The 24,252-nt window shown below is 42.3% G+C and overlaps 1 protein-coding gene across 6 annotated transcripts in view; it reads right to left on the bottom strand.

Annotated features, from left to right (window-relative positions):
• The window catches only part of AK8 (adenylate kinase 8), a 67,690-nt gene that overhangs the window by 13,828 nt on the left and 29,610 nt on the right, over window positions 1-24,252 (bottom strand). For 5 of the 6 annotated variants that reach the window (XM_032708448.1, XM_032708446.1, XM_032708447.1 and 2 more), the window contains one exon: window positions 13,052-13,193. The exons of the other annotated variant lie outside the window; for it this stretch is intronic. In XM_032708448.1, the coding sequence (XP_032564339.1) occupies window positions 13,052-13,193 (142 nt within the window). The remainder of the gene's footprint in view (window positions 1-13,051; window positions 13,194-24,252) is intronic. 6 annotated transcript variants of the gene reach the window in all.

Here is a 24,252-nt window from a genome sequence, read left to right as displayed (position 1 = left end):
ACAAAGAGAGAGAGTTTCAAGGATTTCCCTTGAAATCCTCACACAGGTGCATTTTTTCTCACAGTTCATCCTGGCCACAAGCACTGCCTGGCCTTCTGCAGATTTGGAACATCTGATCATGGCCCAAGGTTTTGCTCAAAACAGCTCACACAAATTCAGAGGACTTACAGCCCTGTGTCCAAGCAGAGGAGCAGCTCAGCCCCCTGAGGTGCCACCCACTGCATTTCAGCTTTAAAGCTGAATTTTGGAGCAGCAGAGGCAGCAAGTGGGGCAAGAAAATGAATTCATTAGTAAAAAGGGCAGGACTCAATGTATTTGGTGCTACTGGTTCCATAAAAACTCTCCCTTAACATTATTATCATTGCAACATATACAACCCACCAGATCAGTACCTTGAGATTTCTGTTATCCTGATTTTCTCTGTTCTTATTACTCTACAACTAAATGTTTCACAAAGCCATTTCCTACAGAAATATTTATGTTCCCAAACGTTTATTGGCCCCTCTATCATGATCAAGCTTTTATGAGCACTCTATACAGAAAACTGAATTAAATACATAATTCCTGCTCTATCAGATCTCGATGCTCTGTTTGTCTATTTTACACAGCCAGGCACTGTGGTGAACTGCAGAACACCTTGGAGAAAATCCAATTTATATGGTAAAGATATTTCCATCCACACTGATTATGTGGGCTGGTGATTACAGAAAGCTAATGAGGACGAGGAGGATGGAAGGTTTAAATTCCATTAAAGGTTTTTATTCATTGTGCTGGTTTTCCTGAACAACGTTTTTCAGTGATTTCTACACAGCTGTGGGCACTAAGCTCTGAACCATCACAGGCTGGAAGGAGATGGAGGATGCTCCTGGAGTCCTCAGGAATGGCTGGAGCTGTGTCAGGGCAGGGTCAGGCTGGATCTCAGGGAAAGGTTCATCCCCCAGAGGGTGACTGGGCACTGACCAGGCTCCCCAGGGCAGTGGGCACAGCCCCAAGGCTGCCAGAGCTCAAGGAGTGTTTGGACAACACTCTCAGGGACAGGGTGGGATTGTTGGGGTTCTGTGCAGGGCCAGGGGTGGGACTGGATGATCCCTGTGGGTCCCTTCCAGCTCAGGATATTCCATGGAAGTAATGATGAATATATTTTATCTATAGGTCTCTGCTCTTCACAAGCCTGTTACTATTGAAACATTAATCACCAGGCCACCAAAACAGACAAAAAGTCATTATCTGAAAGGTTAAAATCTGTAATGTTTTCTCTTTTTCCTGAGCAAAGATTGTTCAAAGATGAACTGGGGATCTTAGTCACTAGGTAAGGTCTGGAGTTCATGAGATTAACACTGGGCTCTTCAGTGTAGAGGAAAAAAATATAAGAGATCTGCTGAATGGAAACTATATTTGACATTCAGATACATTCAGAACTGAGTGTGGGGTTCTAATGATGAGTAACTGTGTAGTAAGTTATTCAGGCTTGGATTGATTGCACAGGCAACTTCTAAAGAGTGATTTTTTCCTCTAAAAGATACTCTAGTTCAAACAAGACTCTGTCTAAATCTGTTATGAATTACAATGTGTTTGGAATTAATCAGACAGAATGTGACATATAACAAAAAAGAAAAAGATGGATTTTTCTTCTTAGAACTGTTTTAAACAAAGATTCCTGTTCCTTAAAAGGCTTAACCACTTTGCATAACTGTTTGTACCAAGAAATAAACTGAAGGTAAGGGCACTCACCTCCACTTGCAGTTTGCACATATCAGGAAAACGTGGAAAGCTGAATGTTTGTAGTTATTCTCTCCCTAACACAACACAGAATCCTGCCATAATGAAAAGCACCTTTTACACAATCAAATCCTCTGCTTGTTCTGAGGGCAAAACTTCCAGCTTACATAACAATTAAAGATTTATGGTTCATGCAACCACCCCAACTCGCTGGCACAGACTTTGTAAGAATTAGGCATATTCAGAAATACTAAACCTCTGCAGCAGGTTTTTAAGGGCAGGGAGGAACCCAGGGCAGGGTTTTGTGTCGGCTTCCAGGAACGAGCTCACAGTGCCACTACCATAAATCACCCCAGAATATCCACAGTGATATCACATCTTCCATTAAAAAAAATACTGCAGCTTCTTTCAGAAGCACTGCCACTTGCCATTTCTTTGAGGTAATCAGATAGCTGTTAATTAATAAACCTGTCAGGTGAATCGTCCTGCTCCGGTCATCATTATCCATTCTGTAACAGGATCCTGCTATCAGCACTGCTCTCCACCCCATAGCTTCCAGCTCAATTAACTTAATGCTATGCAAATGAGAGGCTCTCCTCATCATTAGCTTATAGCCCACAAATGTTAATAACATAATTGGGCCTTCAACAGGGTAATTAGACACGATTTCTTCCATTAGTCTTACAAGGCTAATTATTGTTGATAGGAGAGAGGGGATGAGTCCCAGTGCTGCATGCAAAGAGGGGCATCTGGTTAAAGCAAATATAGACAAAACATCAACAAGGTAAAACAACAGTTGAGAGCTCTAGCAGGGTCAGGTAGGGGTGGGGAGGAGGAAGACATCATGAGGAGAAAGTTACGAACAAGTGGAGAAATTCTCTACGAGCTAGGACCTAAACCCAAACATTCAGCTTGACCCCGGAGCTCTCCCGCTCTCAGCAGTGAAACAACATGATGCTTAAGAAATCCTAGGAAGATACTCTCAAGCTTTGGCAGACAGGACACTTTGGAAGCTGTGCTGATCAAACTTCCCAGGTCTGAAATGCAAATATGCAGCCAGGAGACCTTAAGAACTGAATCTGATCCTCGATCTCCACGGTCATTGTGTCCAGCCCTCTCTCCTGCCATCACTGAGGTTGCTGTGTTCCATTGCATGGTTTTTTTCAGAGTAACAGTTACTTGCTGCAAGAACTAGAGGAAACAGCCTCAAGTTGCAACAGAGGAGGTTTAGGTTGGATGCTGGGAAAATTTTCTTCGTGGAAAGGGTGGTCAGGCATTGGAACAGGCTGCCAAGGGAAGTGGTGGAGCCACTGCCCCTGGAAGTGTTCAAAAAAACCTGTGGATCTGGCACTTGAGGACATGGTTTAGTGGTGAACATGGTGATGGTGCCAGGCTGATGGTTGGACTTGATGGCTTTAAGGGTCTTTTCCAACCTTTTTAAGGATTTTGAGGACCTTTAGGATTCGGTGATTCTAATTACAGAACTGGAATACACTGAATTCTTTCATCATCACAAAGCAAAATGCATTTCAGCAATGGAAAGCTAATAAAACCTGGATTCAGTAGAATGGACTGGTAGTAACACTTATAACAGAAAAAAATGTGGCAGCAAGTTTCCAAGCTGAGATTATATTCTGGCTGGTGGAATGAAACCTTGGGGTTTGTTCCTATGCCAATCAATCCTGTAATCTCCAATCCATGGAGATTAGAAATGTACCACTGGAGACAGAGTTCTGTGAGGAAACTGCACTTTTAAAAGGAGAAAGTAAACTTTACAAAAATATGGCAGGTTCCCCATAGCCACCCCCACTTGGCTTTGACAGTTTAGTGTTTCACTGCAAACCCTGTTAAGAAAAATATATGTGAATCTGAGGAGCCCACATGACTCAGGGTTGAGAAACCACATTATTTCTTTATTTTGTTTCCTTTTACTTTAACTTTGGAGTACGTTCATGGCCAATATGAATCTTTCTATTTCACTGCAAGTATATGAGGAGGAACTCTTCCTATATACTAGGCCTAAAAATCACCCTAAATTATATTCACAGAAGTAGCAGCATTTACTAGAAGGTTAAATGAAACAATTACTCTTTTAACCTACTGTACCCTGAGCTTTGGTCAGTTCTAATAAAAGAACAGACTGTCCAGTGGCTTGTTCACCCAGTGTGTATTAGTGGGATATTAACCAGCATTTATATAAGAACAATATTTGACCACAATTTTTTTAAGAATTATTTTTACCATGTGCAAAGCATGGCAGTGCCTTACTGAGCTCAGAAATACAGAATGTGTTAGAAAAGGATAAATTTAAAAACCTCTGTGGGACAGATAAAAGCCTTTCACAAAATGTATTTAAAGCCTTAAAAGGACAGCATTCCATAACAGGGAATTTGGTAAACATAATGAATTTGGGGGCAGAAAATATGATCCTTGCATGGCACAAAACCCCTGGGTCACCACTTACACTGGAGCCAAAGGAAGCCAATTTAAGTGATAGTGATTAATACATTTATGTGACTGCAGGTGATCCAAGGCAATAGAATTAGACCCAGTGCATCTGTCAGGCATAAGGGATCATTCCTACATCTTTCCTGCAGGATAAGCTATGACAGTATTCAGTTCTGCTCTCTTAAGTTGCCCTGCACTTACTAAATTTACTCACCAGAAAATTCCGAGCAAATATCTTGTTCCAAGGCAAACAGCAGTAAATCCACCGATGTTTTAATGAAGATTACACTTTCTAATCCTCATGGTAATGACAAACTAGTCTCCATTCAATATGCAATATTACTTGTCAGTTTTAATCACCCAAGCTGTATTGTATTTGCTACAGACTGATGCACTTGTCTTCCCAGATCTTCAGCCTGGAGAATCCAAGCAAAAGCAGTGTAGTGCCTGTTCTGCTGATGATTTTCAGGGTGGGCCAATTTTGCCAGCCACACCAGCTCTGAGTAAAGTCTTACTCTGGGATTAGCCTCAGATCCAAAGAGACCACTAAATCAAAGCACAGCTGGCACAATCCTGCCCGAGTTTTTTTACTCCAGAAATCCTGAATTCTAGTAATTATGGAGTTCATAAAATGAGTTTTAACCTGTACAGACATAAAGGTGGCCTTGCTACGTTTAGTCAGAAGAATATTCAGACAAATCTTGCTACCACACTACTGAAGTAAATGGTGAGAGGTTGACACAATGTGAGATGCTGGACAACACCTGGCCAGCCCTCCCTTCCCCTCATGCTTTCTCACACACTAAATTTCTTCATCCAGTTTTCACACATGCAAAACTCTCATCAGTTTTATCTATATCTGTTCTCTTACCCAATGCAAAGTAAATGCATTGGTAAATTAAATCAAAATGCTGCAGCACCTTTATATTTAAAGTTTTTCTCCCTCATTTATTTTTCAGAAGCTTTTCTGGTTCCAGTCAGATCTTGAAACCACTATCTTCCTTACAAAAAGCTCCTAAACGCTACAAAATCAGACTTGCATGTATATGGTTCTTATTTGTGTGTGAACTGCTGAGTTAATTAAGGTGAAACACTGCAAATGACTGCTTTAGACCATGAAGAAATAATCAGAATTGAAAAAGCACATCATATTTTACCCTGAGAGACCAATCAGTGTTACATTCCACGAACTGCACTGATGGTGCATGACTGTGCAGCCACAGCTTTTTCTTACAGACCCATCTTAGCAAAACTGTTGAAGTGACTCTGTAGCAAACAGCCTTGGAGAAGAGCTGCAGGATGATCCCTCAGGGCCAGAGCTACAGCACTCCCCCAGCACCTAGAGCATTGCTGGATCCCACTGGAGTCAGTCATGGAGAGCAAGATAAACGGACAGCAAACTGGGAGACCCCAGGGAACCCAGGACTGGAGAGTTCAGTGAGCTCTGGGGGTGCTCTTTGGTGCCCAAAACATGTGAATAAAGAGTTAAGCAAAGATTAGGGCGGAGGGGAAAACCACGGTTAGATGACTTGGCCACTATTTAAATAACACTTTCATTTCCATGATTATTTCTTTTCATTCCTTAAACAAAAGCCGTGTCTTAGGTGAATGTCCTGAACGACCCTTGTTGATTTATAGAGATTAGTACCACGAAATTGTCATTGTGAACTAGGATTTTACAAGTCTGGTTCTTCTTTCAGGCAGTTCTCAGGTCTTCTCTCAGAACAACATGTTTCCCCCTGACAAGATGGAAACATGAGAGTTTCCAGTGTTCTCCTCAGCTCAGCTTCCTGAGTAATACAGGAAAAGTTTAAAAGCAAACATGAGAACTCGGCTACAAGGTTCAGTAAAAATCCTCAGTTTCTTCTGGGAACCAGAGACAATCTCAAATAATATCCCACAGTAAACAGTTTTTGTTTGTAGGGACACAAGCCAGTTCTTTGCCCAGAAGTGACCGGGAGCAGGAAGGACACAGGACTTTTGAGAAGCTGACCAAACTTCTGGGATCTTGCCTCTTTCTGCAGCGTTGCCTGGCTTAAGTAGCTCCTTCCAAACTGCACAGGCAAGTGTTCCAGAAGAAATCTTCCTGTAATGTTAAATTTGACATCAAAGTTTTTGGACTCTTTAAGATTCAAATACAACCCAGTGTCACCGACTCAAAGTCACCTTGATCAAATTGCTGCTACTACACAGGCATCTAATTCTGGCAGCCAAAGGAGGAGCTGGGAGCTGTGCCTGGAGAGCATGGAGACTTCCCAGCACTTTGGGAGGAAGCACTGAAAGCATTAACATCGAGCCCAGAACTTTCCCAGTTCAACTGTGTTCCCATGTGGGAAAAGCAGAGACATTGCTGGTTTGGTTAATCTTGTCTAAAACTTGCTACCATTGCCAAAAACATGAAAAGTAGCCCAGACTCTACTGCTTTTACAGAGTTTTCTCTATTCAGTTCAGTACTGAGTTCAGAAAGGCAGCCTTGATACTGGTGGTAACTTCCAAGAAAAACAGTTCCAACATAAGGGCAATGAGGACAGAAAGCCTTCAGGTTTCCTAACGTTTGTTATTTGTTAGAGATAGCTACTGTAAAAAAAAAACCAAAAACAAACCAACAAACCCTTCTTTAAGCAGCAAAAAGAATGAAAGGGTTGTGCATGTGGTTTCGGGTCCTTAAAAATAACAATAAAACCAAAAATATTTACTTAGAAGTAGAAGCTTTTCTTCTTTCTCTTCCTGGAGGCTTCGGAAGCTTGCTGAGATCAGAGATCTCCTTAATTGCTGCATCCAGGATTTCACCAAACAAACTCCAGCCATCAAAAGGAGCTTGCATGAGATGAGGTAACTTCTAAAAATAATCCCTGCCTCCCACAACTGAAGCCAAATATACCTCCTATTCTTGTTGGAGCAGAATCAGCTTGTGACAGCAAATGCAGCATCCTCCAGAAAGCCCCTAGAAGGATTTTAAAACTGCATTTGATGTTTTTCTATTGCTGGCTCAAGATGCATATTAATGCCCTTCCCCAGGAGAGAAAGGCTCTTACGGTACCAATATAGGTCAGGCAGAATGTGCAGCAGAAGTGACATAATCTTTTTATTGTAATCATCCAATTTTCTATCTATTGGATTATTTAAGAGCAATAGCTTCTATTCAGATTAGTGTTATGTTATGGGGGAAGAGAGAGCACAGTCTAGTGAGGAGGAGGAGGAGGAGAACAGAGAATGAGGATTCCCCACTGATGGCTAAACCTTGGAAATCTGTGTAAGGAGCTGCTTCCACTGATTTTCTGTGGGCAAAACTCTGTGTATGGGACTTTTTGCACTACATGTGGGTGAACAGAGCCTCACACCAGAGCTTTGCACACCTTTCTGTGCCCAGCTGGTTCAGGGAAGGTGAGGGATCCCCTGAGAGATTTTCCCCCTTACACCAAGCTCAGCAATGCCTCTTCCAACAGAGGCAGATCAGGAGACAAAGGTAAATGACTTCATTAAAATCTTGCCAGTGATTAAGTCTCCCAGCACTTGCATCAAGAGAGAGCACAATGACTGTAGCTTGGAAAAGGAGCTGTGGATTAAACTGATGCCACTCACTGGGTGAAGCAGACAAGTCATTTGCCAGTCCAGATGCAAGGAAGATTTCCTGATTTTGCCCAGTAAATGCTGGGATTTTGGTTGGGGCCAGGGTGTTGTGGTCCCTCAGAGCACAGCTGAGGGTGCAGTCATCAAAGGTAAGAGGGTGAGTACCTCTGCTGGGATGGGGAAGACAAAAATTCATCACCTAAAACCCACTTCCCAAAATAAGCTTCTGTTTCACAAGCACCCCACTGACCTCAGAGAGATCCTGCTCCTTCAGGTCCCACTTTTACCCAAAGCCTGTTTGATTTGAACACGTCACAGAGGAGGAAGAGCCCAGCTGGGGTGGCAGCACCGATATGCAGAGGGATAATAAAAGGAAATCCATCAGGATTAGGGAAGACAACAGTCACCAAACCAGCAACCACAGAATGGTCTGGTAAGAGTGGGCTGAGAAAAAAATGGCAATGATTGAAACAGAGAATTGTTCTGCCTATTATTTTTACTACTTCATGAATTAAGCCAGATCCTACGTAAGTCACTTGGACTTTTCCTATTGTTTCTCTCTCTCCCTGGTGAAGACCAATTTTATTGTACTGATTTAGTACCTTGATTACCACATCATTTTTTCACCCTGAAAATAAGGAGAAAGTAAGATATAATGATAACATTTCTTCTTTGCTACTCATCAGATTTCTGTATGCCATCAATTAAAAGCACATCTAATATCCATCATTTAAATCAGGCCAAAGTTTTAAAAATGCTCTGTAAGATTTTTCCGTGTCAGAATAATTCAATCACTATTATGTTTCCTTGATGCAACTATTTTGAGATTTAGCTTGTTCCTTGATAGGAATTTAATTAAGTAATTTACATGTAATTTCCAAATATGTAGCTGTTGCAAAAGGCAGCAAAGAAACGAAAAGGCAAAAAGAAACCTGAGGAGAGCTAATCTTTAACAAAAATATTTCTGATATAAAAATGAATCTGAGGAATACATATTCAGTGATAAGTATTCCAGTCCATGTCTGGTAAACTCTCAGATAATGGCAGCATGGTGGGGTCACTGGGGTTCTATTAGCTCAATTAATGAGGAGTAAGATAAGGCTAACACCCAGCTCTTCAAACGGCTCAAAAATAGAGCTGATAGTAATGGAGTTATTAACCTTCGCCAGCCATTGAATTTTGCTGCTGATTCAAACTCCATTTCCTAGTTCAGGCCTCCATTAATAGGCTGTTTATTATCCCTAATCCACATTGGGATCAGCTGCAGAAATATGAAAGCCCCATGTAAAGAGCAACTAGTTAAAAAGAAAAAAAATCTTTTTTTTTTCCATTCTGATTTTTCCCTTTTCAATATATTCAGAGACTCTACCTGAGAAATTAGGAACTTCATTAGCCTAAACTGTTTGAATACAGGTTCTTAGCAGCGTGATGAAAAAGAAGCTTTAAATATATTATGTAAAAAGATGACATAATTGGGGATACAGCCACATCATTTTGAAAACTAAATATAACACAGCTGGAAAACTCACACTGGAGAGGCTTTGCTGTTTATTTTCTCTACTGGGGAAGAAACAACTTTAATATTGAAAAAATGGGTATTTGAAATACATTATATATGTACTGTGAGGTCAATCCTATAGTTCGTCCCTCCCCTGCTCAGCTTTGTCTGTCCACTTGTATTATTTGTAGATGCTACTGTAATATAATTAATCAATACTGAAAGGTAAAACAATCCAGCCTGGATTCAGATCAGATGGACAAAAACAAAGGAAATATTGGAACAAAGCAACTGGCAATCCCAGGACATGTAAGAGCAGAGTCTGTTGGCACAGATGGGAGGGATTGAGAACTCCAAGGCAAAGCTGGCTCCAGTTTAACTACAGAAATCTTGAGTTAGAGGGTCTTTAGGCTCCTTGCTGAGACTGTACTCACTAATTTGGGATTTTTGACACTTCGGGAATTTTCAGTGTATTTTCAATGAAAGAGACACAGTTTAGTTACCACAGTCCACACACAAAAGAGGTTCTCCCAAAATCTATCTCATCTGAGAGAAAATCAGCAATTCTAAGTCATGGAAATAACTTATGCTACTACATAAACCTCCAGCACACAGTGCTGACCTCAAAGTGGAATGCAGTTCTGGCTGTCCCATCCCAGCAAAGAAACAGCTGGAATGGCCAGTGAAGGAGGAGAACAGGGAGACAGGATGATCAGAAGAGTGAAATGACTACCAGGAAAGGAAAGGATAACCAGGCCAAAGTTCTTTGGGAAAGGGGTGACTGAAAGGCAACAAGAGGCTTACAAAATCAGGAGTGGTGGGAGACATGACCAGGGGATGCCTGGGACTGTTTCTCCACAGCAGAAACGAACCTGGAAAAACCAGTGAAGCGTTTTCATGTGACACCCAGTGAAATGTGATTTGATTTGGTGGCCAGAAGTGCATATAAAATCAAGGCAAATGGGTGATTAGACAGTTGTCCAGATGATCCTCTGGCTCAGGGAATCCTTAAACTGCTGATTGCCTCAGGCTGGCCTGGACCCAGCAGACAGCTGGGCATGGACCGGCTGAAGGTAATGACCAGAGATTCACAACAGATGACACTGTTGCTGCTGAATCTTATTTTAACTGTAAGTTTGGGAGAGAGCAGGAGGGATAAGAAATATTTTGGTGAATATTAAATAGAATTTTCAGTATATTAGAACTGCCCATGGCTATATGATACATTTCTTATTGCTGCCCAAGCACTAACGATTAACAAAAGCTAAAATACCTCTTTTGCAGTGGTTTGGGTGAGGAACTGAAGTCACTCCCTTGCATTAGTTCAGAGCTTCAGATGCCAACCTGTGTGTGGATTCCCACTTTCTGTGGGCACTAAGTGGTTCATGGTGTCTTTTACTCCAGAGCTGAGAGGCCACGAATGGATTCAGTTCCTCATTTGCCCTAAAGGCTGCCACAGTTCAATAGGATTGGGATCCTGTCCACTTAGGCAGGAACTGCTTCACAGGGAGGAACACGGAGAGCAGCTCATGTCTTCTGTGAGCACAGGGACAGCAGCTCTTTGGGAGCCAGGTTTTGCTGATACAGGTTCCCCTGCACTCAGCAAACCCTCACTCCACTGCAAATTCTAATTTAAAAAAACCCCTGTACCTCACCTCTCCAGTGGAAATTGAATTATTTTCCTTTTTGTTCCAGGGCAGTTCTTTGGATGCAGTAGCTGATGCTGTATGAGTTTTTTTATTATTACATTTTAACAAACTTTATAGCCCATTTTGTTTGTTTTCAAATAAGTTTATTTTCCTTCTTTTCTACCATCAATTACTAGGTTTGTTTTTCTTTCCATAAGATGGAGGAGTCAGGAGACTGATCCTGCTCAATGCTGTATAATTTAGTATTATGTATAGTAGCTTTATGAGGTGGGAGTCAGATAAAACATAGTATTTGAACACTAACCATTTATTAGCTCTAAGGAATAGATTTGTGACTTGACAAGCAGACAATAACTCTGTGTTCTGATCAGCCAAAGAGGTCTACTCTGAGTTCAAAAACCAGAGTAACATTCTCTTTCACAAATAATTTTGTTTACTGATGTGACTAGATTTTAATAATAAACTTGATATATATGTAAATTTATTTTAATCTAATTTCATCAACGGAGCCCTCCTAAAAATGAGACTTTGTAGATTGCTCTGTATCTGATTTATAGATTTCTACATCCTATTCCCAGATTGATTTCAAGGCTATAATTCTATCAGGTTTTTCTCCTGATGTCAGAAACACCACCTCTGCAGATAGTGTTTTATAACTAGCATCACAACTGCAACTGAATTACTGCCCTGCTGTCCTATGCTGCAATATGTCCTTTTGTTTATAATCACCCTCTCTCCCTTATATCCCTACTACTTCAGCTTCATGGAAAATATCCACTCCCAAATCAATCAGGGAGCACAATGTCTATTTTTGTCCGTCACTTCAACCCCTGTGTGAAACAGCAGGGGCCAAATTCTTCACTCAGATCTGAATGTGCAGAGCTCTTTAAAGCAAAAGGGAGCTGAACAAATGGATCAGTGCTGAATTTGCACACATCCAATTTTATAATGAGTTGTTCTTCCTCACTTGATGAGGTCTCAATCCTGCAAAGGGGCACGTGGGGCACACTTGAGGATTCACACTGATCTCTGGGACTCAGACACATGTTTAGGGATTCAGGACCTTCCTTCTAAATACACATGAAGAATAATCCATGGGAAATTCGTTATTTAACTGAGTCTAGTGTAAGTTTCAAGATTATTTCTCCATTTTTTTTCATAAAATGGATTCCTGTTTAAGATGCAAATCGTCTTTGAATAAATAAAGCTACTGCTGTTCTCACACACTTTCCTTTTCAGACCTTGAGGGATGACTGTCAGCTCCCTCCCTTTGCACTCCCCTCTTTTCTCTCTCCACCTCAATCTCACCCTTTTCCATCTTTTCCTCTCCCCTGTACAGGGAGTGGGGAGGGAATTCAGGGCAGCAACACAGGAGACACAGGAAGAGAAACTTTGCCAACCTAAACAGTTATGTGGGTAACACACCTTTCCTACTTTTTAGATAAGAACAGCTTCCTGGAAGCATAAAGACTACAAATTTCCATATGTGCCTTCGGAATGGCCACTGTGCCAGCCAATGGTATGGACTGAACCAGGAAGCCCTGGGAAGGGAGTGGAGAAGCCTCTCAGCTTTGAGGAATCCCCCAGCACTTTAAATCCTCACCACCTTTGGACCAGCTGAGAAAAGCAACACTATTTTATCTCCTTGGCACTCATAACAGTTCTTTTTTGATGCTGATGCCTCTCATATTACATTTCTGAACAATTCATTAAGGCTCAAATAAAATATAATTCTCATGTTGTTTTTAATTATTTCACAAGCCCCAAAAGTCTCATAATGAACTCCTTGCAATACCAATATATTTCTGTGGTATTATTCCACTGCTGAAGAAAGAAGATGTAGATCCCTCCTCCTGCTGCAAATAAAATACAACTTCTGATATAATCCCAATTTTAATCCGTTTCTTGTGGGTTTGTCTTTAGAGGCAACTCAAACAAATAACCAGAACAACAAACCTCTTCTCTCTCCCACAGTTTGGCCATCTGGAGCATTTGTAAGGCCAGGGCTCTATCTCCTGCTCTCCAGGAAGCAAGACCCCTTTGCTAGCTAAGGAAGCCACAAATAAATAAGATGCAACAGCACATACAACGTCAATAAAGATCTGTATCTTTCCACAAACAGTTTTTTCATATATGTAATGCTGTGATTGCTCCATTTCCCTCTTACCTGTTTGGGTTAATCTGTGATTTCTGCAGCTTCTCTGCCTGCTCGATGTCCCTGGGGAAGCCGGAGAGCACCCAGCCATCGGTCAGGCACTCGAGGGAGCTCAGGCGCTGGGTCAGGAGCTCCACAACAAGGTTGTCTGGGACTGCAAAGGATTCAAAAGGTGACATTTATTTCGTGTGCTGAGCCTGCAGTTAAGGAGGATGCACACAACTTCCTCTGGATAGACTGCTCCAGAGATCACACAGAGTTATTCCCGTTTGTGACTGACAGATTTTGGAGAGAGGAGTCACTTGTTGGGTTTTGCATATTTGCTGTGCCACCATGGAACCCCCAAACTCATAAGGACCTGCAGGACTAAAGTAAAGTATTTGGTAAAACCTGATGCCTCCATCATTTTGCAATGTGCTTTTTCTGTCAGCCACACTGGACTGATGTCACGGTGACGTGTGTGACACCACCTTATCAAAATGCAAAAATAATGACCTGAGTTGTGTAAAAGAAATCCTAAAACAGGAAAGACATTTCTGAGCACTCTGTGTTGAACCCAGCAGGTGCCAATGGTTCTGCCACAACAGGCCACCTGTGCTATTGCTCCAATTTGCCCAAAGGCTTGAAGACTTTATGACTGAAAATAAATTTTCAAAATGTATTTCACCTACTTTTACTACTCCATTGATGACTCCCTAATTTTAGAGATAAAAGTTCTTTTCCCTCAATTATTATTTTCTTTTAGGGTAAGAGAGAAAGAGAAAGACAGAGATATGGGTATGTTGTGCTGTTGAGCTTCCAGCAGATCCTAGGAGATTCCCCAGTTCCAGGGCCAAATTGCTTCCATCCTTCATGTGGGAAGGAGAAACACTGCAGCCCACAAGAAAATTAAAAAGATGCAAGATGCTGACTGGGATTACAACTACTATGCAGCTTTAAAAATTCTATTTAATGGCATACAGTGGTAAGGAAGTACCCTGCATATTTCCACTGGAGTCCTCATAAAGTAAAATATTTCAGTCAAGATATTCAAACAGGTAAATTGGGGGGCATGAGGGTGAAGGTGCTTGGTTTTTCTCAGAATTAAATTATTGGGTTCAACCTGAGTGACCATAAATTTTCCAATGACCGTTGTGATGTGTTGGGCTCAGTGCCAAACAACCCCAAAGAAGGGACAGCAAAATCACCTCGAGCTGCTTCCCAAAGCAGCAGCCAAAAAAAACTCCCAGGCAGCAAGGAGAGCCCCTTCCCTTTATCTGCTCACTCTGTCTGACACACGGGTGAAAACAAGCCAGAAAAATTGCTACATAAATCCCCATCATGGCATGTGGATGTTTTGATGCTCACCCTGCCATCACATCTGCATACAAAAATACAACAACAAGTGCTTGTAGGAGAGTGTATGTGTCAGATTTCTAACACTGCACTTCGCTTCAGGACAAGCTGACAGGAATCTGCCTGTATTTTAGCAGAGTGAATTATTAGCAGTGCACATTTCTACCCCGGGTACGAGCAGGTTTTAAACTGCAGTAATAGAATCCATCTGCTTCCTGAAATTTAACATTTCACCTCTATCATGAAATTCATTACTTCTCCTTTAAATAATCAAATTACTGAGTTTACAGAACTGCACTCAGGATTCAATGTACCAGCAAAAAGGGAGGAAAACCACAGGGAATTAATTAGAAAACAGATTAGTGTATTAATTGAGGATATCCACTTCACATTATAAAAGAACAAGTTAAAGAGAGCAATATTCTCCATCTGCTGAAATGAAGGAAAAAAAAAAAAGGAATGGAATAAACCCAGACACTTGACAAAGAGCAAAATGACAATGCAAACCCAGGTATTCCACTAAAAATGGGATTCATAAAATTAACTCTACAATAGTGCAGCAGCAGGCAGGGATGTTCTCAGACAGATGATACTTCTCTATCCAAGACCTGAGCTGCAGGCAGGGATGGGAGGGATAACAGGAGGATTTCAGTGCTCTTTGCAGGGCAGTTCTTCTGCCCACCCTCCAGCTCACGAGAACTGCTACAAACCCAAGGCATCCCAAGAATAAAGAAAAACAAATAAACCCGCCTTCTCTTTCCCAAAAATGTATTCCACACAAAGACCAGTGGAATTTTCCCGTGCTCCTGAATTTCTGGCTGCAGCACTGAACTTTCTTGTCTTGATGCATGTTATTTTATGACAATTCTTACTGGAATCATTGACATGGATTTATGGAGATGCCAAATTACAGGATTGTTTTTGTTTGGGGTTTTTTTGGGGAAAAAATGCAGAATGCTCAAAACAGTTTTACAAGGAATTGGAATAAAACCTACAAACTCATGAGTAAAACTGCAGTAGGATTCTGCCAGAGCTGACATCCCTGTGAGATGAACAGGGAATCAGGGCAGAGGCTGAAATCCCCAGGAATGGCACAGAGACATTAGTGGGTACGTTGTGCTGCTGAGCTTCCAGCAGATTCCAGGAGATTCCCCACTTCCAGGGGCCAGATTGCTTCCACCCTTCTTATGGGAAGGAGAAACTGCAGCCTACAAGAAAATTAAAAAGCAATTGTGATGGGAGCCTGGTGGCATCTCCTGGATCTGATCACTTCCCCGAGGCCTCCTGTGAGCCCCAATGAGCAAAATCCTCCACTTTGGCCAGTCGCTATTTTTGAACAAAACTGAAGCAATCACAAGAGGGAAAAAAAAAAATCAAGCTGCAGTGACAATTAATTAATATTTCACCTAATGACACTGCAGGTTTGGGGTGTTTTGAGTAGCACTGGGGTGATGTGGTAACCCTGATACCCCTCTCAGCTGTGAGTGACTGGAAGACATCAGCGATACCCTTCAGGTTGTTTGTTCACTCATGTACTTATATACATCACTGAATAATATAGATGCTTACATATCTTCTGTGCCTCCCTCTAAAGCTTGATGGTGAGAAATAAAACATAAACAAGTCAGACAGCGAGCTCTGCTCTCCTCTTGATTAGCAAACATACCTATCACTTCAACACAATGGGGGAACAGAGCTTGTTGGCTGCTCTGTGGCATTACAAAGTACATCAGCTGCCCTTGAACAGCAACAGTCACACTTAAAACAGCTGCATTAAAACTGTAAAACATCTTCCACAGACCAGAGGGAAGGAAATAAAAAAAAAAAAAAGGAGGAAAAAAAGGAAGGAAGGAATCAGTATTATTCTTATTTTGTAGTACAGACAGAGTAGGTAATGAAGAACTCTGCAGTACAGTATTCCTTTTCACTCATGTGGAACTGTCTCTGGAATGCAAGGCAAATTAATAACCTGTAATTGGAGGGGCACATAGTCTGTGAGGAACTAGCCAGAGGTCTCCTGGCCTTAAGCACATGACCCAATGGGTATATAGCAAAGTAAAATATAGAGCTTTACTGATGAGACAGTCAATCCCCATGTTTTAAGTAGATTATGAAGCACAAGAGCTTTGAATAATCAATTCCTTTTCAACATAAGCCTGTGTGAGTTTGCAACTCTGCAAGTTGGGGGAATGAGACTCGAGAGAGATTTTACTTTATCATTAGAGAAGTCCAAAGATAAGTTTCCTGTAAGAATTACAATGTGCTGCTACAAAGAGCTACCCACATTAGGTAATGTGGAAGCACATCTCTATTAGGGTGAGAAATCAGGTACAGGAGTAAAATTCATCCCTCAGAAGTAAAGCTGCACAGCCACTACAGTGATACCTGAGAGCATCATTTATAGCTGTGGACCAGGGTCACAGTGACACCAGACATGGAATACAGGGCACAATGAGGCCCCAACCAGCTCCATACAGAAATGCAACTCATTCATGCATATATTCCCTCCTAACACCAACCACACACCACTGTCTCCTTTATCTCCCAGCCTGTCTGACCACATTAATGGCCCAGACTACCCAGCTGAATTAGCAGCTGAGGACCTAAGGAGTGATCTAATCAATTCAAGGGTATGATCAGCCAGGGGACAGAGGACTGAGGCTTAAAGTGCTGCTGTTCATGCTGGATCTGCTGCGTGGACACCCAGAGATTTTCTCTCTCCAGGGCTGTCAATCAGCACCTTCCAGCAGACCATTTAAAAAATAAATTTACTTCTCAGAGCTTCAAAGGTTTTCACAGGTATCAGGTACTTCTCATGAAGTTCAGAGCAGTGTGGCCCATTAGCTCTTCCCCATCCCATGGATCTGCAGGACTAATAGAAACCTGGATCAGGCAATCAGCTACAAAATCATACCATCTGCTCAAGACAAAAGTAACAGAACATTAAAGGCACAGTCTGAAAGGCAAAAACGCCACTTGAGAGATTACAGGGCACTATTCTCCAATAACTTCAATGTTGTCAGTGCTCCAAGCTATACAATTACCATATATAAACTAATTCCTCCTCTGTATATTTCCCTTTAAAACAGACTTTTGAAGGGTATTGACTCACTTCTCCAAACCCATAAAACCTCAATTTTAAGCATAGCATAAATGCATTTGCAGATATAAATTCCGTCAGCTTTGTGCTGTAAAAGCTTTAAGGTCCTTTTGACAATACTGTCCATTTACTCTTCATCCTGCTCATAGAGATTTTTTTTTTTTAGCTGGGTCTGAAGACTTTCACAGCTAATTCAGATGCCCGAGGCTTGATCCCAGTAGTTGACAGTTAACATCTTGCCCTGAGAATAAGCTACTGCCAAAGGCTACTTTCCTGGATTGTCCTGTCAATCCTAAATTTAGCAAAGCATGAGATTTGCTTATCTTATTCCTCTAGAAACTCCGGATGATTCATAAAGAGTAATTGGGTTTTCCTATTCTGTTTTCTTGCCCGCATTAAGGTCCTCAGAGATTGTATCGATCGAGACTGTATCAATTGTTTTTTAATGTGTTTGAGAATGATTTAGCAGTGATTTGCCGTCGCGTAGGCTGATCGATAATTGAGCCTAATCCTCCAAGCCGCCCGGCTGGAGAGGACGGGCAGGTTTGGCGTTCAGCCGGTTCGGTCACCGGCGATAAACAACCATCCAAGTGCGGGCAGCGGCACCGGGAGGAAAAGGGAAAAGTCAGGCGCAGGTTCTCAATCAGAATATACCGAGTTGGAAGGGACGCACAAGGATCATGGAGACCAACCCTTAGCCCTGCACAGGACTATGTCCAGGAGTCACACCATGTGCCTGAGAGCATCATCTCCTCCGGAGGATTCCTGGGGGGATTCCGGAGGGCTCCAACGGGCTCCGGCCCTGCGCATCCGGGGGTGGCCCAGGGGCTCTGGGGAGCTCCTGCCCAGCACATCCGAGGGGTCCTCGGGTTGTCCCGGTGGGTCCCGTCCACGCACACCAGGGGCTGTCCTGGGGCTGTCCCGGGAGTCCCACCCCCGCACACCCGGGGCTGTCCCGGTGGGTCCCGTCCCCGCACACCCAGGGTTATCCCGAGGCTGTCCCAGGGCTGTCCCGGGGCTCCCATCCCTGCACACCCGGGGTTATCCCGGGGCTGTCCCGGGGGTCCCATCCCTGCACACCAGGGGTTATCCCGGGTTTTCCCGGCGGGTCCCGTCCCCGCACACTCAGGGTTGTCCTACTGTTGTCCCGGGGGTCCCATCCCCGCACACCCGGGGTTATCCCGGGGTTATCCCGGGGCTGTCCCGGGGGTCCCGGTCGCTGTTGGCTGTTCTCTGTCTCCACCCCGCGGTCTCTCCGGGCAGCGCAGCCGGTCCCGCCCCGCGCGCAGGAGCCGAAATCCCGGGAATTCACGGAAAAACGAGCCCGCTCCGGGGGCTGCTGAGGCTTCCTGGGCTATCGGCACCGTCGGGCTGGCACGGAAACACTGGGAGCATCCGCGGTTCTCCTGTTTTTGGAGAAGGGACAGAGGCAACGCAGCAAAGAGCGGCACCGCCGAGGGTTCGCGGCGCGGGCGATGATCCATCAAAGGGACCATTCCCACGGAAATCCCGTCTCCACTCGCTCATTTTACACTGCTGGGAGAGAGCTTCTGTAAGAACAGGCATAATTATTTTAATACAGTAAAATAAGTAATGCGATAAAATATTTCCTTTCCACATTTTAAATATTTTCGTTTCTTCGAATAGATTAGAATCCCTCTTTTCTTCTTCCTTTTTTTCTTTGTTTGTTTTTGGTTTTGTTTTTGGGTTTTTCTTTAGGGTTTTAGTAATTTAAAATAGGAATTGGCTGTGTTAAAGAGGAAATGCTAATGTTTTTAAAGCAGGTATGATCCCAAATCATCGATAAAACGACACGGGATAAATTAAGACCTTCAGAAATAAAGGAGAGCAAGTGCTGCCTCCCAGGTATCCAGCTAGAGATTCAGGAATGTACATCTGATCACATCCAGTGACGAGGTAAGATGCCAGCCCCTTACACTGCTTTACTTGTCAGCAGCAGTGAGAATTCAGTCCAAAATGAGTATCCAGCACACAAATAAAAAGCTGTTTTCCCCTAAAAATGGCCTCTGTGCTGTTTTACGTGTATTTGCCTAATGGCACAGGCTACCAGGATAATCCAGTGGGCTCCAAGGACACAATTCCACACCCCTGGGTTCCCATCCATACTCACTGATTGCAGTGAGGCTCGAGTTCAGTGAGGTTTTCTGCCTCAGTTTACCTGCCTGTGAGACAAAAGCCACTCTGAACTATGCCACAGGGGTGTGTCTAACCTGAAAGTTTCTAAAACTAGAAACAAAATGTATATTTGGCTTCCACAGACAGAATACAGCACGAGGCAGCAACCACAGTTTGAACCCAGTGGACACATAATTTCCATTATCAACCAAGTTCCCTATTTCCTCCTTATTTCTAATAGTTCAGCTCTACTGAAGAACACAGGGCTTGTAACAGCGCAGAATTTGGCCTACAAACCCTTTTTTGATAGTGATAATAATAAAAAAAAAAGATAAACATGGTGTGATAAACATGGTGAAAAACATCTTGGCTTTTTACACCCAATGCTGCTTCCCCGTGCCACGAGAAGGGAGGATGCTCATCCCTTACCAGGGATACCTGGTCTAGATCCCAAACAGTCCTGTGTCTCCTCTTCCCACTCCTCCTGACACCTCCCAGCCACATTAAAGGGACATTTAAAAATCTAAAGCAATACACAATTAAACAAAATAGAGAAATACACTATTAAATGTTCTGCTCATCATTAAAAAAAGTCTGTTTCATACAGAAGCGTGATTCTGTGTATGACACTCTGTGAAACAGAGACAAAGGCAGAATTTTAAGGTAAACTCCCCAAAAAAGGGGATGCTGCCAACATGTAATGTACTTTTCCTTCTGGTTTTTGTATAAAAACTCATGTGATATCGCCATCCTAAACTCCAAAGAGAAAAACACACAGAATTCAAGTCAGTAGCCCTTTGCTGAGGAAATAGTGTGCAAGGAAAGGAAAGTCCACTTCCCAACTTTTTAAGAATGACTGTCACCAATAAAGATCAATATAAGAGATTATAATCTCAGTAAGAGATTAATACTTCACATTTATATTGTACTTTGCTGTTTAAAAGCCCCTGACAACCACGAGGCCACAAATGGCCAAGGGCCACATCTTCACTCAAATCCATGAGGATTTGTGGCACTAATATTGGATTATTGACCCTCCAGCAACAGCAGGAATGGTGAATTCTGCTGGAAAACCAGGAGATTGGCAACCTTTGTATAGGCAGGATCATATCCACTACCTGACTGATCATCTCAACTGCTCCAGACAACAACTGCACTCGTCTCTTAAATCAAACCACATTTCTTTGGCCTGGTCTGCCTCCCAGGATTGGCTTTTTTGGGGTGGCTTTTTTTGTTGCTCTGTTTTTACTCCTAAGCGAGGTGGCCTTAAAAAATGTCTTTGTAGACCAAGTCTCGTTCCAGTTCTGAGTATCTGTGAGACAGATACATCAATTTTGATTGTGGCATGTGGTGTAGAATAAAAAAAAAATACATTCAAGATTTTCAAAAGACGGAAAAGGGAATTCTAACTTACCATCTTGCAGTGATTCAATGCATAAAAAAGTAAAAATCAGGAAAGAAAATGACAACTTACTACCTATCAACCTTCATGTAAAACTTTCTATGCTACAACCTTGCATCTTTTATGAAAAGATGGCCACCTAAAACAAATTAAAAAAAAAAAATTAAATTTTATTTTGTTCTCTTGACCACCAATTTTCTCCGAGTAGGAAAAAAGACTGCTACCTATTTTCCATAAAAAAACCTTTGTAGCAGTCCCAGGGGAAAAGTCAAAAGTTTGACTTGAAAAACGGAGCTACTTCAAAAGCATTGTCAAACAGAGGTGAAGGTTTCTTAAAAATGCATAAATTAAAGTATGGTGTATTCATAAATATCTCCATAACTTTACACAGTCTATCTGTGGGTGAGGTGCACATATAGGGGAACACATAGAACTGCTATAAAACCAACTTGAATAAAGCAGAAAATCGATTTGTTTATTAGCTCCTGTTTGGACTCTGTGTGTGTGTGCGAAAAAATGAAAGAAAAATGGAGAGTTTTTTTCAATAATAAAAAGGGAGTTGCACTGCAGGGCCCCTAAAGCTTGTGAAAAATTAAACTCGACGGATTCAAACTGTCCTATTTCCACTTCAAAAGAGAAGAGGCACTGAGCTCTTCCCAACTTATCTTCAAACGCCCAGCACCCTAGAAAGTTTCTTTAAAAAAAATAAAGTCTCTAGTTCCCCCAAGCACTGTACCCGTTACTGTAGCTGCTGTCTCTCCCTCTTCTAATTATACCCATGTGAGTCTATTAATCAACTTGTAAATTATTTAGAGAGCCATGCGCTGTCTTCAGCCAGTACAAACACACTGCATGCAAAGACTCGCTGAAAACCAATGGAGCTCCCAAAGGGTCTCTCCAATGTTCAGACAGCTCACAGCTCGCCAGTACAGCTCTTAAAAACACGGAATAACACTCAGCTTTACCTCCTCAGATATAAAGATTTACTCAGCCTTTCAACTCTGAAGCTCCTTGCAAGTTTTTAACAAAGAGGAAGCGGCTCTATTGTCAGAGCTGTGTTTCACACTTAGTGATGAGAATATTAATTTCCTGTCGGAAAAAATAAAAATGAAAACAGCCTGAGTGTTTTCGGTGAGGCTGTGATCACAATCACCAGGGGACCCCAACTTTCAGAGGCTGCACCAAAAAAGCACCCCTTTAAAACCATTCCAATTTAAAATACAGGGAAAAGAAATCTATATTTGTACAGTAATAGTTTTTATTAGGAAAAAAAGGAGAAATTAGGGAATTCTAGATTTTACCCCCTACGTGCAGACTGCCATGGGGGACAGCTTCAGATATGACTGCTTGAAAAAACAGAAAAAGGAAGGGGGAAAAAAACAACACAAATTGTGTGTGTTCAACTCCAACAGGCTGCAAACGGTGCAGTGTTATCTGTCTTCCATGAATCAGCTCTCTTACCACCTGAATCTTCATTTTGCTGGAAAAAACCCACCCAATTACCCAAACTAATAGCAGTTCTCCCAGCTGAAAAGCAGAATCTTACTGGTTTGGGAGTGGGGATCTTTTCCCTCCCTGCTCTTCATGGTGTTTTCCAGTCATCTCACTGTTCTTGCCTCCATTTATTGCTGCCTCACAAACAGATATATTAATTAGCAGTGATCAGTCCACGCTATATCACCCTGAAAACTGGGCAGAATGACATACAAATTTCAACTGACTGATGACCTCCCCTATTTTTGTGATTTTTTTCGTTAATAAGATGCAAACACCTCAAGGGGCAAACACCAGGGACATTTTGGGGTGGGGGGGAAGCAAAAATGCTTTCTGCATTTTTTTTTTTCTCCCAGGGTATCAGATTCTGACAGGCACCTTTAAAATGGTGAACACAGATCCTGTAGATGGAGGATAATTCAATTTTTAAGTTAATGTGTGCCCATGTTTTCAGTGAGACAGGTCCAGAAGTCAGTCTAGCCCTTCTCAGAACTGCAGGGACAAGAATTCTGCATAAAGGTCTTCTTCAAGCCTGTGGGGTCTAGGAGGGGTCTATCTACATCATCTGTCCAGGGAAGGACCAGTCTTCCAGAACATTTCAAACCAAATAAATGAATTTATGGAGTTGTCTGCTGCCTGTGGGAGGGGGCCACTACACTCACCTCTTACTCTAAATGAAAGTCTCCCCAGGCTGCCCAAGCAAATGGCATGAGCTAAATTTAGCATTATTGACCAAGATTTAATCTAACTGGAGTCAGTGAGCAGAAGACTGGTCTCAGACTCCAATGCTGGTAATTTTCTGCCCAGAGTATAGTTACTAATAATTGCCCAGTATTCAGTGAAACCACAATATCCTAAAGGAACAGTCTGTGCATTTCAGACTGGTTGTCCAAAGCACCGTTCTATGTTTATGACAGACAGAAAGCTGTCAGGTTGCTGAACTTATCACCAAAAATGCATTTTTCAATATCTAGTGTGCACCTACTAGACTAGTATGTCCTGGGAATTAAAAAATTAATGGGCTCAAAAATATCTATGCTGCCTTCATTAAGCAAAATAAATCCCCGTACACAAAATTGAGGAGTTTGATAAAGCAGGTCTTTATGAGACAGCAAACACTAGAAAATACAGAAAATGGGAATGCACTGGGTTGCCTTCTGGGGTGAATAATAGAATTGTCTGGGCTGTTCCTGAAATACATGATGAATACCTGAGGAAGCAGCACAGGAAAAACAGCACAAAGGATGTTTGTGAATCCTGAACCCATGAAGAGATGTGAGTTAGTCAAGCTGAACTAGAACAGCACAGCCAGTGGAGAGCCTCAATAACTCAATAACGAGTTAGCTTTGAATAAGCTGGGGTTTGAGCCTTGTTATGACACCACAACATGCCCTGTTGGCATCTCTTAAATGACTAATTGCATGTGATCATTTGTGTCCACGAGAAGGGAAACACACTGAGATCAGTCCCCTGGGTGAGTATTTTAAGAATATATGAGGCACATCCTCAAGATTTCATGGCACAGGTTTCCTTTTGCCCAGTAATGATTTGAGTGCAACGTTTTTCATGGTCTGCCTCTGGTTCCACTGTTCTGTGACAGTGTCACTGGCATGATTCCTCACCCAAAGGACAAACTAAGCCCACTTACAGCTAGAAATGTAATGTAAATGGTGAAGTTCTAATTGCTTTCCTGTCACAACACTTTGATGTTGACTGCACCAACTCTTTACAAGTGAGATTTTCTCG

This window comes from Chiroxiphia lanceolata, chromosome 21, assembly GCF_009829145.1.
Source record: "Chiroxiphia lanceolata isolate bChiLan1 chromosome 21, bChiLan1.pri, whole genome shotgun sequence".
Taxonomy (NCBI): Eukaryota; Metazoa; Chordata; class Aves; order Passeriformes; family Pipridae; genus Chiroxiphia; species Chiroxiphia lanceolata.
Note: the sequence above shows the minus strand (reverse complement) of the source record. Positions and strands in the feature narration are given on the sequence as shown.